We start from the raw sequence: 13853 nt of genomic DNA on the forward strand, positions 1-13853 counted from the left end.
CGCTCAAAACAGCCAAAACAGCGCTATAGAACTTTGATAAAACCAGTTTTGTTACTTGGGAAGTGATTGGACATACATACTCATTACTCACTAATATTTATCATAAATACTTAAGCTACCCTCCCAGCTGGTCTCGAGGTACGATGCTGGCCTAACAAGCCAGTCGTCGTAGGTTCGAGTCTCAGCTCGGGAGAGATTGTTAGTGTCAGTAGGATCGTAGCGCTAGCCCCGCAATTGTCCTGTATACTTTACAGTTGGCTACGAAGTCTGTGTATAACAAAACAGAAGGTCGAGTTCCGAATCGGAATGTAGAACCAAGGCTTTGCTTTGCTTACTTTAGCTACCAACAAATCTCCCTCTTTAAAAAAAAGAAAGTCATTTTAGAAATAGAAAAAAACTCCTACTATAAAAATTCACCTTATATATTTAAAACATATTTATTTCATGTTATTTGCATGTGTTAATGTATGTTCATATGTGTTTGAAAGTTAGAGCGCGTGTAAAGAAGTGGAAGCCTAATGCCTTGTTCAGATTACGCCACATGTCACCTGATATCACCAGATGATATCGGATATCACTTCGAGTATTCAGACTACAGTGAGATGATATGGTTTAACATTTGCTTTCGTAATTGAAAAAAGAAGAAAACAAAAACAGGTCAAAGCAATAACAAGACAACAAGAGCAATGCAATTAGGATTGAGTTGGCAGCTAGTTGGCTCACACCAACGCGAACTCTCTATGCAATAGAGTGTTTTAGGGGTATGTATATTATTTTTTTCTTTTGATAAGAAATGTCAAAAGAAATACATATTTTACTGACTTTATTTTAATTGAAACACTACCGCACGTGCTTAGTTCGAAAACAATTATTTGGCATCTTTTTCTTACTTGCGTTGTAAATCGCGATGCAGTTGTTTTATTGCTCGGCAGATTTGCCCTGACGCAGTGGAAAAAAGAAATTCGCTATAAGACATGTCTTCACATTTGACATTGTTGCGATTTTCCTCAAGCTGAGAGAAATCGTTCCGTTTACCTGGAATCCGCTATCAATACGCAACACATACCAAATGCTAAGGACGAGTCTTTACCGGTATATCCATTGAACTCAAATAAAAGATTTACAATTGTTAGGTGCGACAAAGGTAAAGTTTACGGAAGTGAGGGAAGGCTTAAGATAAAGACTGGTGTCATGATTTACTTATGTCTATTGGCCATACGTACAGTTTGTGAACCTATCTTGCTACTCTCTTACACACTAGTAACGGTGGGGGCCCCGTGACTCTGCATTCCGCATCAGCGGCCGGCTCTACCGCCCTGGAGGGCGGCTCGCGCGTTGCCTAACGCGCGATGACTCGCGTCTGCTTTCTAGTTGACCGCCTACAAATAAAAGGCCCTCTGACGAAGGCCTGTGTTTGCGGATGGGTGCTCAAACCAGATGCCCACACTGATGCGCCGAATTCTTTTTTGTTCCAGACCGGTGGACGGAAGGACACTACCTCTAGTGTTGTGGTCCCAATCGCGTTGGACAACTTTGTTCTCGGACCGTAATAACAGGGTTATTCGAGATTGTCACGTGGTTCTAGTTCCGCAGTGCACTGTGCGCGGACGTTTTTGTTCTTTATTCGCGGTGAACCTTATCGGAGCGATCTGAATTTCCTGTGGCTGACTTATTTTGCCAATTTTGGGTCACTTGCAATCGGTCGACCGCCCGGTCACTATTGTTCGACTGTGCTGGGCTATTATACGTTCCGCGATTGGTTCTACAGCCGATGAGTGCTGTTGTAGTGCGAGAGCGGAAGCAGTTCGGTACTTAGTTATTCTCATGTGTGAGAGATCGAGCTTTTTAGCTCTAGATTGGCTGCATTCTTAGTAATCCGAAAGTTTCATTGGTGTGCACTCAAAAATTGTTGCGGTATTTTTGTCGGTATAATCTCGAAATGTAACACAACATCATACAAGTGGTGACGAAATTTTTGCGGAGGCTTGCATCCGCAAAAATTTCGTTTGCCTGCTGATGTAAGATGTTGAAAAGGCTGATCGGTACTAACTCTATACAATCTCGACCAAATGTTCCCCAGGCTGGACATCGATGATTGCGGCTTTTGTGCTTCACGGTATTTCAATCAATACAAATCTTATTAGCTAACGGTAATTGCTTCCTTACTACACCTGTTGGCGCCAGATATACAAAAGGGTTGTCCCCGCTGATGTAACTAAGCGGAATATTACTAATTCTAGCCTACTGTCTAAATCTACGGTTGATCGCATCTTCAACATCTGTGTACGTTTATTAGTTGGGCGCCAGAAATTGCCTCGAGAAAATACATATTAGAGACGTAAACTTTACTAGAATTGAGTTTGAGCTGTGTATCATTACTATCTTCTAGTGTCATGTGACGTAGTATTGTTTATACTCAGTCCTTAAATGGTATGTTGAGTGTTTGCGTTACGGGTGTGTTCGCTCGGAAGATTACTGTTGTTATAGGGGGGTGTTTCGTGACTACTGTTGCTGATAGGGTTTCGATATGATTGTATGGGGCCTCTAATCAGTGAATAGCATTCAATTCAGGGGCGTAAACGCTCTTCGTCGACAGTTTAACTGCGTGCATAGCTGGTTGAGTAGATGATCAATCTGGTTTGATGTCCTTTAAGTGATAGACTCCGATTCTCGAAGTTTTAATCTCTTCCAATAGGTAGTTGTTGCAGCCTTGAACTTGTCGTACAATGCATGGTATGAATTTTGCTCCTAACTTCTTCGTGCGGTGCTCCGCTGCCTGGGATAATTGAAACGAACGTCTCCAGACAACATCCCCTACGTTGAAGCTTCTGTTTCGCGCTCTTAGATCGTATCGCTTTTTGCTATGTTCGTGAGCTGCCCTGATTTTGGCGATTACAAATTGTTGAATGTTCTGTACTGTCTTAATTCGCGCCTTTTGTTCCTCCTCGGGATTTTGCAAAGCGTTAAGCTGGGCCAGTGGATATTGGTCCGTAAACAGGATGTGGTCGCGACCGAAATTACAATAGTACGGGCTGCATCCCAGCGTCTCGTGTTTTGCCGTGTTAATAGCACAAACTACCTGCTGAATATGTAAGTCCCAGTCTCTTTGGTCCTCATCTAAGAGCGATCTAACACACGTAATCAGCGTGCGATTCGTTCGCTCTGCAGCATTACACATCGGTGTGTAAAATGCTGTTCTCATGTGGATAATGTTGTACCTCTTTAGCAGTGACTGAAATACATGAGAGAGGAACTGTGAGCCTGAATCGGAGACTATGATCCTTGGCGTTGAGAAGCGATGAAATACGTACTGTTCCAGGAAAGTAGACATCTGCTGTGCATTCGCTGAGCGAAAAGGCTCCGTGATGACAAACTTAGTCACCCAATCGACGATGACCAGGAGAACGGTATTTCCCCTTTTCGAGCGAGTCAGAGGGCCGATGTAATCAATCGAGATCAGTTCCCATGGTAGTTGTGCTGGTTTTGTGCTTCCTAAGGTTGGTGTTAGCGTGGCATTAGAAGCTTTGCTGGCTTTACATACCTCGCAAGATTGCACGTATTTACGCACGTCTTTCGCCATCTGAGGCCAGTAACAATCTCGCTGTATGCGATTGAGTGTGCGTTCTGCACCAAGATGCGCTGCTGTCGGGATGTCATGATTGCGATGCATTATGTCTCGCCGTTGATGCGTTGGGATCACTTTTTTCCATCGATGACATTTACCTCCCGATTCGTCCTTTGCCGTGCAGTTTTTATAGAGTTGCTCTCTTATCACCTTGAAATCTGGAAAACTATCGGGGTTCGCCTTGACATCTTCCGCCAGTTTATTATACCATACATCTGAATGGGCTGGAATTGATGAATCGATCATATCTATTATCTCCACTCGACTCAGACAATCCGGTACGACGTTTGAACTTCCTTTGCGATATTTTATGTCGAATGAATAAGCGTTCAAGCGAAGAATCCATCTAGCTAGAAGCGGCGTAGGATTTTTCATGGTTTTCAAATACGTTAGACTCGAGTGGTCGCAGTAAACAGTGAAGTGCGTGCCCTCTAAGTATCCTCGAAACTTTTCGATTGATCGAATGACTGCGAGACACTCTCGTTGCGTTACAGAATATTTTCGTTCGGACGAAGAGAGCTTCTGCGAAAAGTAGCAGATTACTTTCTCATCTCCTTCGACGTCTTGGGTGAGTACGCCTCCAATTGCAAAGTCACTTGCGTCGCACGCAATCGCGAAGGGTTTCGAATAGTCCGAGGTCGCCAGGACCGGCGCCGAGATGAGATGGCTCTTTAGTGTCTGAAATGCTTTTTCGCATTCTTGTGTCCATCGGAATTTGATCTTGGCTTTCGTGAGTTCTGTGAGTGGTGCTGCGATTCGCGAGAAGTCCTTAATGAAACGGCGGTACCAGCCACACATGCCGATAAAACGTTGGACTTCTTTCTTTGTTGTAGGGGACGGAAACTTGCTGATTGCTTCTATCTTCTCCTCGTCCACGTGCCAACCTGTCACGTCCAGAACGTAACCCAAATATTTCAGGCTTTTTCTGCCGAACACGGATTTTTCCGCATTGATTGTCAGCCCTGCCCTCTCCAACCGTTTTGCAATTTCCTCCAGAAGATCCAAATGTTCCTGTAGTGTTTTGGTAGCAAGCACCAGGTCGTCAAGGTACACGAAAACCTTCGGTTCGAGGTCAATGAAAAGGTGACTCATGACCCGCGAAAGAGCTTGACTGGCCGTTGATAGTCCAAATGGGACCACTGTGAATTGAAAATGTCCACGTTGCGGAATTGTGAAAGCGGTTTTCTGTTTAGATCCTTCTTCTAGCGGTATTTGCCAAAACGCAGACTCCAAATCAATCGAGGATAGAAAGGTCGATCCACTTAGATTATTCATAATAGAGGCTATATGTGGAATCGGATAAGCCTCCTGCACTATGACTGAATTTAATTTTCTTGCGTCTAAGCATAGTCGCATGGAGCCATCCTTTTTCTTGACTGCCACTGTAGCACTATTCCACGGACAGCAAATCGCATTTTCGATGACGCCTAACTCTAACATCCTGTCCACTTCTTTGTTCAAATTGTCCAACACGAATTTGGACATCGGGTAATGTTTCTGCTTGAACGGGGTCGCGCTTCCTGTGTCAATTTTGTGGTAGTACAGGCTCGTCCTTCCTAATTTGCCTTTTCGCTGTGAAGTCGGAAACTTCTGAATTACTTCCTTTAACCGCTGCTTTTGCCGTAACACCGCACACGGTTGCTTTTACGCCGAAGTGCGACCAGAAGTCCATCCCTAAAATGCAGATGGAAGGCATCGTTTCAACAAAAAGCACGGGTAGAACACGGCTCCTGTTATTGTAGAAAATGGGCACTTGGGCGAAAAACGATACTGAGTGGGCTGAGCCGTCTGCTGTTTTTACTTCCCCCTTGACGGGAAATTGCTTCAATCCTAATTCGTCTGCTATTTTGCACATTGCACCTCCCATCAGACTGCAGGTAGCGCCGCTGTCCAGGAGCCCACGTATCTGTCGACCTAAGATGCTGATGAATGCGTATGGACGGTTGTCGCTGTTGTGCGGATTTATTACGATCGATTCTACTTTACTGAAAGCAGGTATACTTAAGAGTGAAGGGATGTCGGTTTGAATGGAAGAGACCCCGCCCTTCATTGAGGGTTCTCCCAACTGCGGTTTCCCGGATGCTGCGGACCATTTGTCGAATCTAGCTGTCTCCATCTCGAGATACATGCTTCGCAATTGCGAGTGGTGCAACCTTTTCTTCCACAACTGTAGCAGAAAAGGTAATGTTTCGGGTTGGGACAATTTGGATAAGTGTGACCAGGTTTTTCACACTGCCAACATATGATGCTTGGTGTCCATTCCCTTGTACGTTGCTCTCCACTAGTTGGTGGATGTGGATTCATTGCGGGCCTTTCTCTAGAGTTATTCTGTAAACGCAGTGCGTTCACTTCCTCCACATTGTTAGAATCTACCTCATTACGTAGAGCAATATCGTGTTGAAGCATTTCGCGTTCTAGAATGTCCCGCGGGTTCAAATTTTCTTCTAGTTCCGAGCTGAGTTCCATTGAGTTGATTTGTGCTGTGTAATGCGGTTGCCGGTTGAACGATGGCCGGTTAGGAATGTCCATCCTGTTTGTCCCCGGACGCTGTTCTGGTTTGTTCCAAAGTGAACGATAAGTTGTAGCAGATCTACCTCGCATGGAGTAAGATCGCGACACTTCGAAGTCTTTACAGACTGTGACTAATTCTCTAACTGTGCTAACTCTGGAGGCTGCTGCTATAGGGGTGTAGTCTGAATTTAGGTGAGATTTTACGATAAATAGTCTTTCTGTCTCTGAAATTGCTGGCTCTACAATTTCGAAGGCGGCTACTAGGTCCCTGTAAAACGTGGTGAATGATTCGTTTGGGCCTTGAAACCGCAAATATAAGTCTTGCTTGATGATCTCGGAATAATTTGGTGGTAGAAATTCCTGTTTAATTTCCGATTTGAACACCTCCCAATTGGTTAGGTGCAAGTAAGATCGTGTGTACCATTGAAGAGCTCTCCCCTTCAGCAAATGCTTGATAGAACGCAGGAGGGTTTGCTCCTCAATTCCTTCGGTGTCCGCGTATGTGTTTACTTGGTTTAGGAATTCGCCCAATTGTATGATATTGGGTTGACCCGCATATTCGAAAGGCCATTTGTGTACTGGTTGTGAAAACCTATCCGAACTTTGTGCTTGTCCACTAGAGCGTGGTGTGTTTGGTCTATGTTGTGTTCGCAAGAAACGCATAAAATCATTCCTGAGATCATGAGGTAGCTGATCTACTCCTGGAATTGAATGCAATAGCCCTGGTTCCTGTTGCCTATTCAAATCTAACGAAGGATTCGCTGTATCGCCTAACTGACTGAAATTTTGCTGCTGTTGTTGTAGATGTCCCATCTGGTTTTCCAGCTGTTGCCGCTTTGCTCTTTCTTGTTGCAAAAGATGCTGCAGCTCCTGTTGCTGCAGTTGCAACTGTTGTACTTGCTGTTGATGCATCTGCTCCTGTTGATTCTGCCACTGTTCCCACTGATGACTATCGTGCTGTTGTTGCTGTTGCCGTGAGAGCAACTGTTGCTCTTGTTGCAATTGCAACTGCAATTGGTGCAGTTTTCGCCTTTCGTCTTCGAGTTGATGCTGAAGCTGTTGGTTTGCCTCACGCTGCTGCTGCATCAGAATTTGTTCTGCCGTTTGCTGCTGCGGTGGCTCCTGATTTTGAATCTGTTCTTGCGTTTGTTGGGATTCCTTCATACTTGATTGCAGTTGAGGATTCTCCAGTTTTTGTAACGTTTCCGCGTCACTCGCAACGTCACCCGCATCGCCTTTTACCTCTGAGTTTGTGGTTGGCTGATTCATCAAAAAGTCTTGAATTCTTGCTAACGTTTGCTTGATTTTAGCCAACGATTTGTTTGCATTTGCTACGATCAAGCTATCGGTAATTAGGGAGAGACGAAGCTGATAAGGCATTAATCTCGATCGGCACATCTTCAATTGTTCTGCATTGTTTTGCCTGATGGCCATTTCGACGTTTAACAGAATATTTTGTAACCTTGCTTGGCATTGGTAAATATTATCTACGTCGGACATAATGTGACTAGAAGTTGTCGGCAAGGAAACCGACTTGTTTTTTAAAACTTGACGCAGCCGTGTTAGTTTTCCTAATTTGTCCTGTCCTTTTGTCTCCTTTAATCCTCGTATCCTCCACTCAAAGTCCAGCTCATCGTCTGCCAAGTGCTCGAGCTCCATGGCTAACTAGCGATTGCTATTTCGAATCTTTACTCACTAATCACTTCCTCGATCACTTGCTACCCCCTAACGCATTTACCTTTATGTCATATAGTCTTCAACTTATGTGGGTTTTTAGGTTGCGCGCCAATGTTGCGATTTTCCTCAAGCTGAGAGAAATCGTTCCGTTTACCTGGAATCCGCTATCAATACGCAACACATACCAAATTCTAAGGACGAGTCTTTACCGATATATCCATTGAACTCAAATAAAAGATTTACAATTGTTAGGTGCGACAAAGGTAAAGTTTACGGAAGTGAGGGAAGGCTTAAGATAAAGACTGGTGTCATGATTTACTTATGTCTATTGGCCATACGTACAGTTTGTGAACCTATCTTGCTACTCTCTTACACACTAGTAACGGTGGGGGCCCCGTGACTCTGCATTCCGCATCAGCGGCCGGCTCTACCGCCCTGGAGGGCGGCTCGCGCGTTGCCTAACGCGTGATGACTCGCGTCTGCTTTCTAGTTGACCGCCTACAAATAAAAGGCCCTCTGACGAAGGCCTGTGTTTGCGGATGGGTGCTCAAACCAGATGCCCACACTGATGCGCCGAATTCTTTTTTGTTCCAGACCGGTGGACGGAAGGACACTACCTCTAGTGTTGTGGTCCCAATTGCGTTGGACAACTTTGTTCTCGGACCGTAATAACAGGGTTATTCGAGATTGTCACGTGGTTCTAGTTCCGCAGTGCACTGTGCGCGGACGTTTTTGTTCTTTATTCGCGGTGAACCTTATCGGAGCGATCTGAATTTCCTGTGGCTGACTTATTTTGCCAATTTTGGGTCACTTGCAATCGGTCGACCGCCCGGTCACTATTGTTCGACTGTGCTGGGCTATTATACGTTCGCGATTGGTTCTACAGCCGATGAGTGCTGTTGTAGTGCGAGAGCGGAAGCAGTTCGGTACTTAGTTATTCTCATGTGTGAGAGATCGAGCTTTTTAGCTCTAGATTGGCTGCATTCTTAGTAATCCGAAAGTTTCATTGGTGTGCACTCAAAAATTGTTGCGGTATTTTTGTCGGTATAATCTCGAAATGTAACAACATCTTCTTCTTTTTCTTTTCTCTGCACATTTGGCATCCCCCTCATAACACGTGAACCAGGGTTATATTTTCCACAGGCCAGCAGCATTAATGTCACTTTGTGCTCTGTCAGGGTTATATTTTCCATAAGTCAGCAGCAGAAATTTCATTTTTTGCTTTATCAGGGTCACTTCGTGCACTACATGCCTGCTGTCGTTCATCGATTAGTATAAAAAAAAGCTGGTATTTTTTTTAATTAAAACCCCCTATTAAGATAGAGTAGCAATACTCAGAGGGAGAGATATGTGGAGAGAATGTTGTGAGCCAAACGAACATGTCAAAATCCGACCCAAACGAACAAAAATGGTAACACATCGAGAGGTAATGCAATCAGGTACAATAAAGGATATATTTATCTTCAAACGTTTATCATGTTCTATTGCTAAACAATGAATTGAGAATGCTTCAAAATTGCTTTATCATTGTGTTTTAACTAATGGTTTACAAACCTTCTATACGATGAATAACCTTAGTTTCCGTTTGCATATACTTTTTTTATTTTTGAGAATAACTTTTTTTCTTAAATATGCTTAACTCACGATGTATGGACGAAATGTAGCCAAAAATGCTGCCTTTCGCAAAAAAAAACAGCTAAATGGGTTGTTTAGCTATTCACGGGCTTCTGATTTTTATACATCAGCTAAAAGAGTGTAATTTTCTTAGCAAAACGTGATTTTTCAAAATGAAGAATAAAAATCGCTCTTAACCGCTACAATGACAGTTTTTTTTCATAAGATTTGGACCACTGCGACCATTGTTTTGATCTTTTGTGGTATTCCTCTTCTTTAATGTAGGTACTTGTGGCAGACATATCACTATTGATAGAAGTAATCGTCCTTGCAATATCGCACCCTTTCTCCCAATTTGGCACTGAATTTCGTATGAAATGTTTTACCTTATTAGGATTTGCAGGCAAGACCTCGGAAGACCATAGTTCCTTTTTCAAAGGCTCTTATTCTGCGTATCAATGTACTGCATTGGCAGAGCAAATGTTCTGCGGTTTCACATTCGACAAATCTCGTCATCTGACATGGTACATGTGAAGGCTTTCAATGCGTTTAGTGATGCTTGGCATTCGGAAAAATTGCATATATTGGCATGCTTATACCACAGGCCTCCCCAGCTGGTCTCGAGGTACGATGCTGGCCCAACAAGCCAGTTTTCGTAGGTTCGAGTCTCGGCTCGGGAGAGACTGTTAGTGTCAGTAGGATCGTAGCGCTAGCCCCGCAATTGTCCTGTACACTCAACAGTTGGCTGCGAAGTCTGTGTATAGTAAACAGAAGGTCAAGTTCCGAATCGGAATGTAGCACCAAGGCTTTGCTTCTATACCACAGACAGACGTCCAAGCAAGAACAACATTGATCAAAATTTCCGTGTAAATTTTCCAAAGTAAATTGCGCTATAAATCACTTGTACACTAGCGCCGCCTGGTGACCTTATCACTACAATACATTTTTTTCGCTGGTGCACGAGGCTGGCGGTACTGGTAGCGCTATCTGGTTACGGATTGCTACTACAAAAAACTTTACACAAGTTTGGAACTCAGCTTGGACGTCTGTCTGCGCTTATACTTCCTAGCCAAACAGATTTGTGCACATTCAAAAATTGCAAATCTTTCAGCCTCAAACACTGTAGGCCAACGACCAATTGGTATCGAAATACTCATTCCTGGACCATTCATATACAATGACAGTTGGTACATAAAGCTTTCTGACAGCTCAGTCACGCACATTAAATTCAGGTTGTTTGCCTCATAAATGACTCTTGCTTAACTCTATCGGGATTAAGAAAATCGAAATATGCAGTCTTTTTTGAGTTGCTCGGTACTGGAAATCAAAAACAGTCATCGTTCGATAATTGCAACATATTTATATTGCAGTTATCGAATGCCGTTCGATAACTGCAACACTTGACACATTGCCATTGCCAAAATTTACCATTTTTGTTTTGATTAAATGATGTCAAAATGTGTTTTTCAAATGGAATAGTGGCAAAAAATAGCAGAAAGCTAAAACAGGCAAGCTTTTCGATTAATCAATTTAATATTTATATTTCCGCATCAGAATTTATTGCGTTATAGTAACTACTTTATAACCAATATCTAAGCGAAGATAAAGTTCATCACTACAATAAACATTTACGAGACATTTCTAAACTCAATTCATGGATGAAGTTTTAACAAAAAGCTTGGAACCGCTGACATAATGCCGCCAGTAAAAGCAACATCAATGTCAGCAAGACCCGTGACGCCTGTCAGTTCGTAAAACGGTCTATTAACCATTAATGCTAGGTCACAAAATATTTTTTGTGATCTACTATGCAATAAGGCAATCCACGGGTGACGTTTCACTGCTTGTATGTTTGTGATTGTTGCTGAGTAGTGAAAGCTAGCCAAACAATGCAAAAGGGATATTTTTATTCTCATAGGAAAGTGAACCGCATAACATGGTGATTTTGCTTAATTGATCAATAGTGGAGATCTTTAATCTCCCATCTAGAATGAAGAGACGACAAGTAAACGAAATCGACAAAAAAAATCGAGAGAAATGAGTCCTTTTGAAATGTTTCTAGAGATTTAACAATTTTCATTTTCGAATGCATTTAGAATCCCCCCGCGAGATCTGTCACTTTAATGTCAAAATATAACTTTGACATCAGATTTGACTGTTTTCTGTTTTCTGATTGGTAAAGTTGTTTATGTTAACCCGTTTAAATTTCTAAGCTCAACAACTTTGATGGCCAGTTGCAGTTGGAACATTGATGCTCGACCGCATGTTTTTGAGTAGTACGGATGTTCTTAACTGGTGGACTATTGAAAAATATTGAAAGTGATTATATTCGCACTGTTTATTCAAAATAACCATATATTTTTACTATTACGAAAGAATTAAAGAAAAAAAGCATATAATAAGTGAAAAAACGAAATAAAGGGGTCGTAAGACCTAACCTCAAAATGAATATGGATCCTCCTGATCCCGGAACTGCCGGGGGCGGTGAGATAGAAAGACACTATGAAAAATATGAATATCGGCATACAGATGTTGCACCATATCGATTAATAGCAGAGCTAAATGATCATGAGAACCGAGAGAAATTCACCAATAAACTATCGTTGGGAAAAGTTTTATCTAAAACTAAGAAATATAGAGACAACGTGATAAACATGCGACCCCTAGGACGGCAAAAATTACTTGTATTTGTGTAGAACTTTACCATTGCAAATCAATTACAAGACGATAAAACACTAAAGGAAAACAATTATAAAATCTACATTCCCCGCAGTTTTATTTCTATCACTGGCGTCATTACTGGAGTACCGAACGATATGACAATACAGGAGATAAAAGAAAACATAACCTGCGAGGTACCAATCCTCAGTATCTACAGATTGACCCGTTTTGTAGACAACCTCAAAACTCCTAGCAACAGAATCAGTATTACGTTCCGTTCAAATAAACTACCAAGTGAAGTGAAATTGTACTGCTGTATAAATAAGGTAAAACCATTCATGAACAAACCGATACTGTGCCATAATTGTCTACGATATGGCCATAAAACAAATTCTTGCAGATCAAAACAACGTTGCCAAACATGCTCCAAACAACACGAGGGCATGGAACGAGGTAACTGTACTAGCGAAAAAACGTGTCTGTATTGTAAAACGGAAGAAAAACATTGTACAACAGACGTTGACAACTGCCAGGAATGGGTGCGACAGAGAAATATTAAAACCATAATGGCCAAAACTAACTTGACATACCTCGAAGCTAGAGAAATGAATCCTACCTTAACTCAAAATCGATACGAACTATTAAACAATTTATCAGAATTCCCGGCCATTACAGACACATACTCCAAAATGGTGGCAGGAAATTACAAAACCAAAGATGCGAACCAATATCGCACGCAAAAAACGAAACGCACAATGGAGGAGACGAATATTACCGACACAATAACAATCTACAACGACAAGAAAAAAAAGACTGAACCTAAGAGAGAGGAACACGGTGTAGCTTTGTTCAACAGATACAAAGCTACAGACTTTGATCGATGGGCACAACAAATCGAGAAAAACTGACAACAAAACATTAATGAACAAATTTACAACACGGAGACACCCAGAGTATTCGAAGGTATAAATAAACGACTAGAAATGCCACAAGTTAACCATAGTACAGGAGATAAAAGGCAAATGAGTCAACCAATGACTTTTACAAACGAACAACATAAAAGGGTACAGAACTAAAAATATTCCAATGTAATATACAAAGAATGACAAAAAACAAAGACGAATTTTCTAGGCAAATGATAGTTGAAAAATATGATGTAGCGCTTTTATCGGAAACATGGAGTAAACATGGAGAAGAGAGAAAATATAAAATTACGAACCACTTCACCTTCCTTGATTCCAGAGACGATGGATATGGAGGGGAGGCAATTGTCATCAGAGAACAACTTAAATCCAGAGAGTACATACTACCTAAATTCAACAATATACAATGCGTGGCAAGAGAAGTTATCAGCTTGAACATGTTATTCATTTTAATATATATATATATATATATATATATATATATATATATATATATATATATATATATATATATATATATATATATATATATATATATATATATATATATATATATATATATATATATATATATATATATATATATATATATATATATATATATATATATCTCCAAATATAAACACAACAGACTTGAAAGATAATTTGAAACTATTACTAGACCGGTTACAACTACATCGCAAAGTGATAATCGGAGGTGATTTTAATGCGCACCATTTTGAGTGGGACAAAAGGAAAACAGATAGAAAAGGTAGTATCATAATGGAATTGGTAAACGACACTAACTTCCTAATCCTAAACGATGGACAGGTAACGTTTGTCCCGGCAGAAATTAACAAACA

General features: G+C 41.6%; 1 protein-coding gene across 1 annotated transcript; it reads right to left on the bottom strand.

The window, feature by feature from the left end:
* Window positions 1–5328: 5328 nt before the first annotated feature.
* On the bottom strand, window positions 5329–7795 carry LOC129716775 (ras guanine nucleotide exchange factor R-like). Its single transcript, XM_055666612.1, has 2 exons — window positions 6852–7795; window positions 5329–6809 (listed from the first exon to the last, which is right to left on the bottom strand). Exons 1-2 carry the CDS (start codon window positions 7793–7795, stop codon window positions 5672–5674), a joined length of 2082 nt encoding a protein of 693 aa, XP_055522587.1. The 3' UTR covers window positions 5329–5671.
* Between the last annotated feature and the right edge of the window lie 6058 nt (window positions 7796–13853).

Source organism: Wyeomyia smithii, chromosome 1 (assembly GCF_029784165.1).
Source record: "Wyeomyia smithii strain HCP4-BCI-WySm-NY-G18 chromosome 1, ASM2978416v1, whole genome shotgun sequence".
In the NCBI taxonomy this organism is placed as follows: domain Eukaryota; kingdom Metazoa; phylum Arthropoda; class Insecta; order Diptera; family Culicidae; genus Wyeomyia; species Wyeomyia smithii.

Coding starts and splice junctions, on each gene's coding strand:
- LOC129716775 (XM_055666612.1), bottom strand. CDS start 7,795: ATGGAGCTCGAGCACTTGGCAGACGATGAGCTGGACTTTGAGTGGAGG. Junction 6,810..6,851: donor CAACAGGAACCAGGGCTATT/GCATTCAATTCC, acceptor TCATGATCTCAG/GAATGATTTTATGCGTTTCT.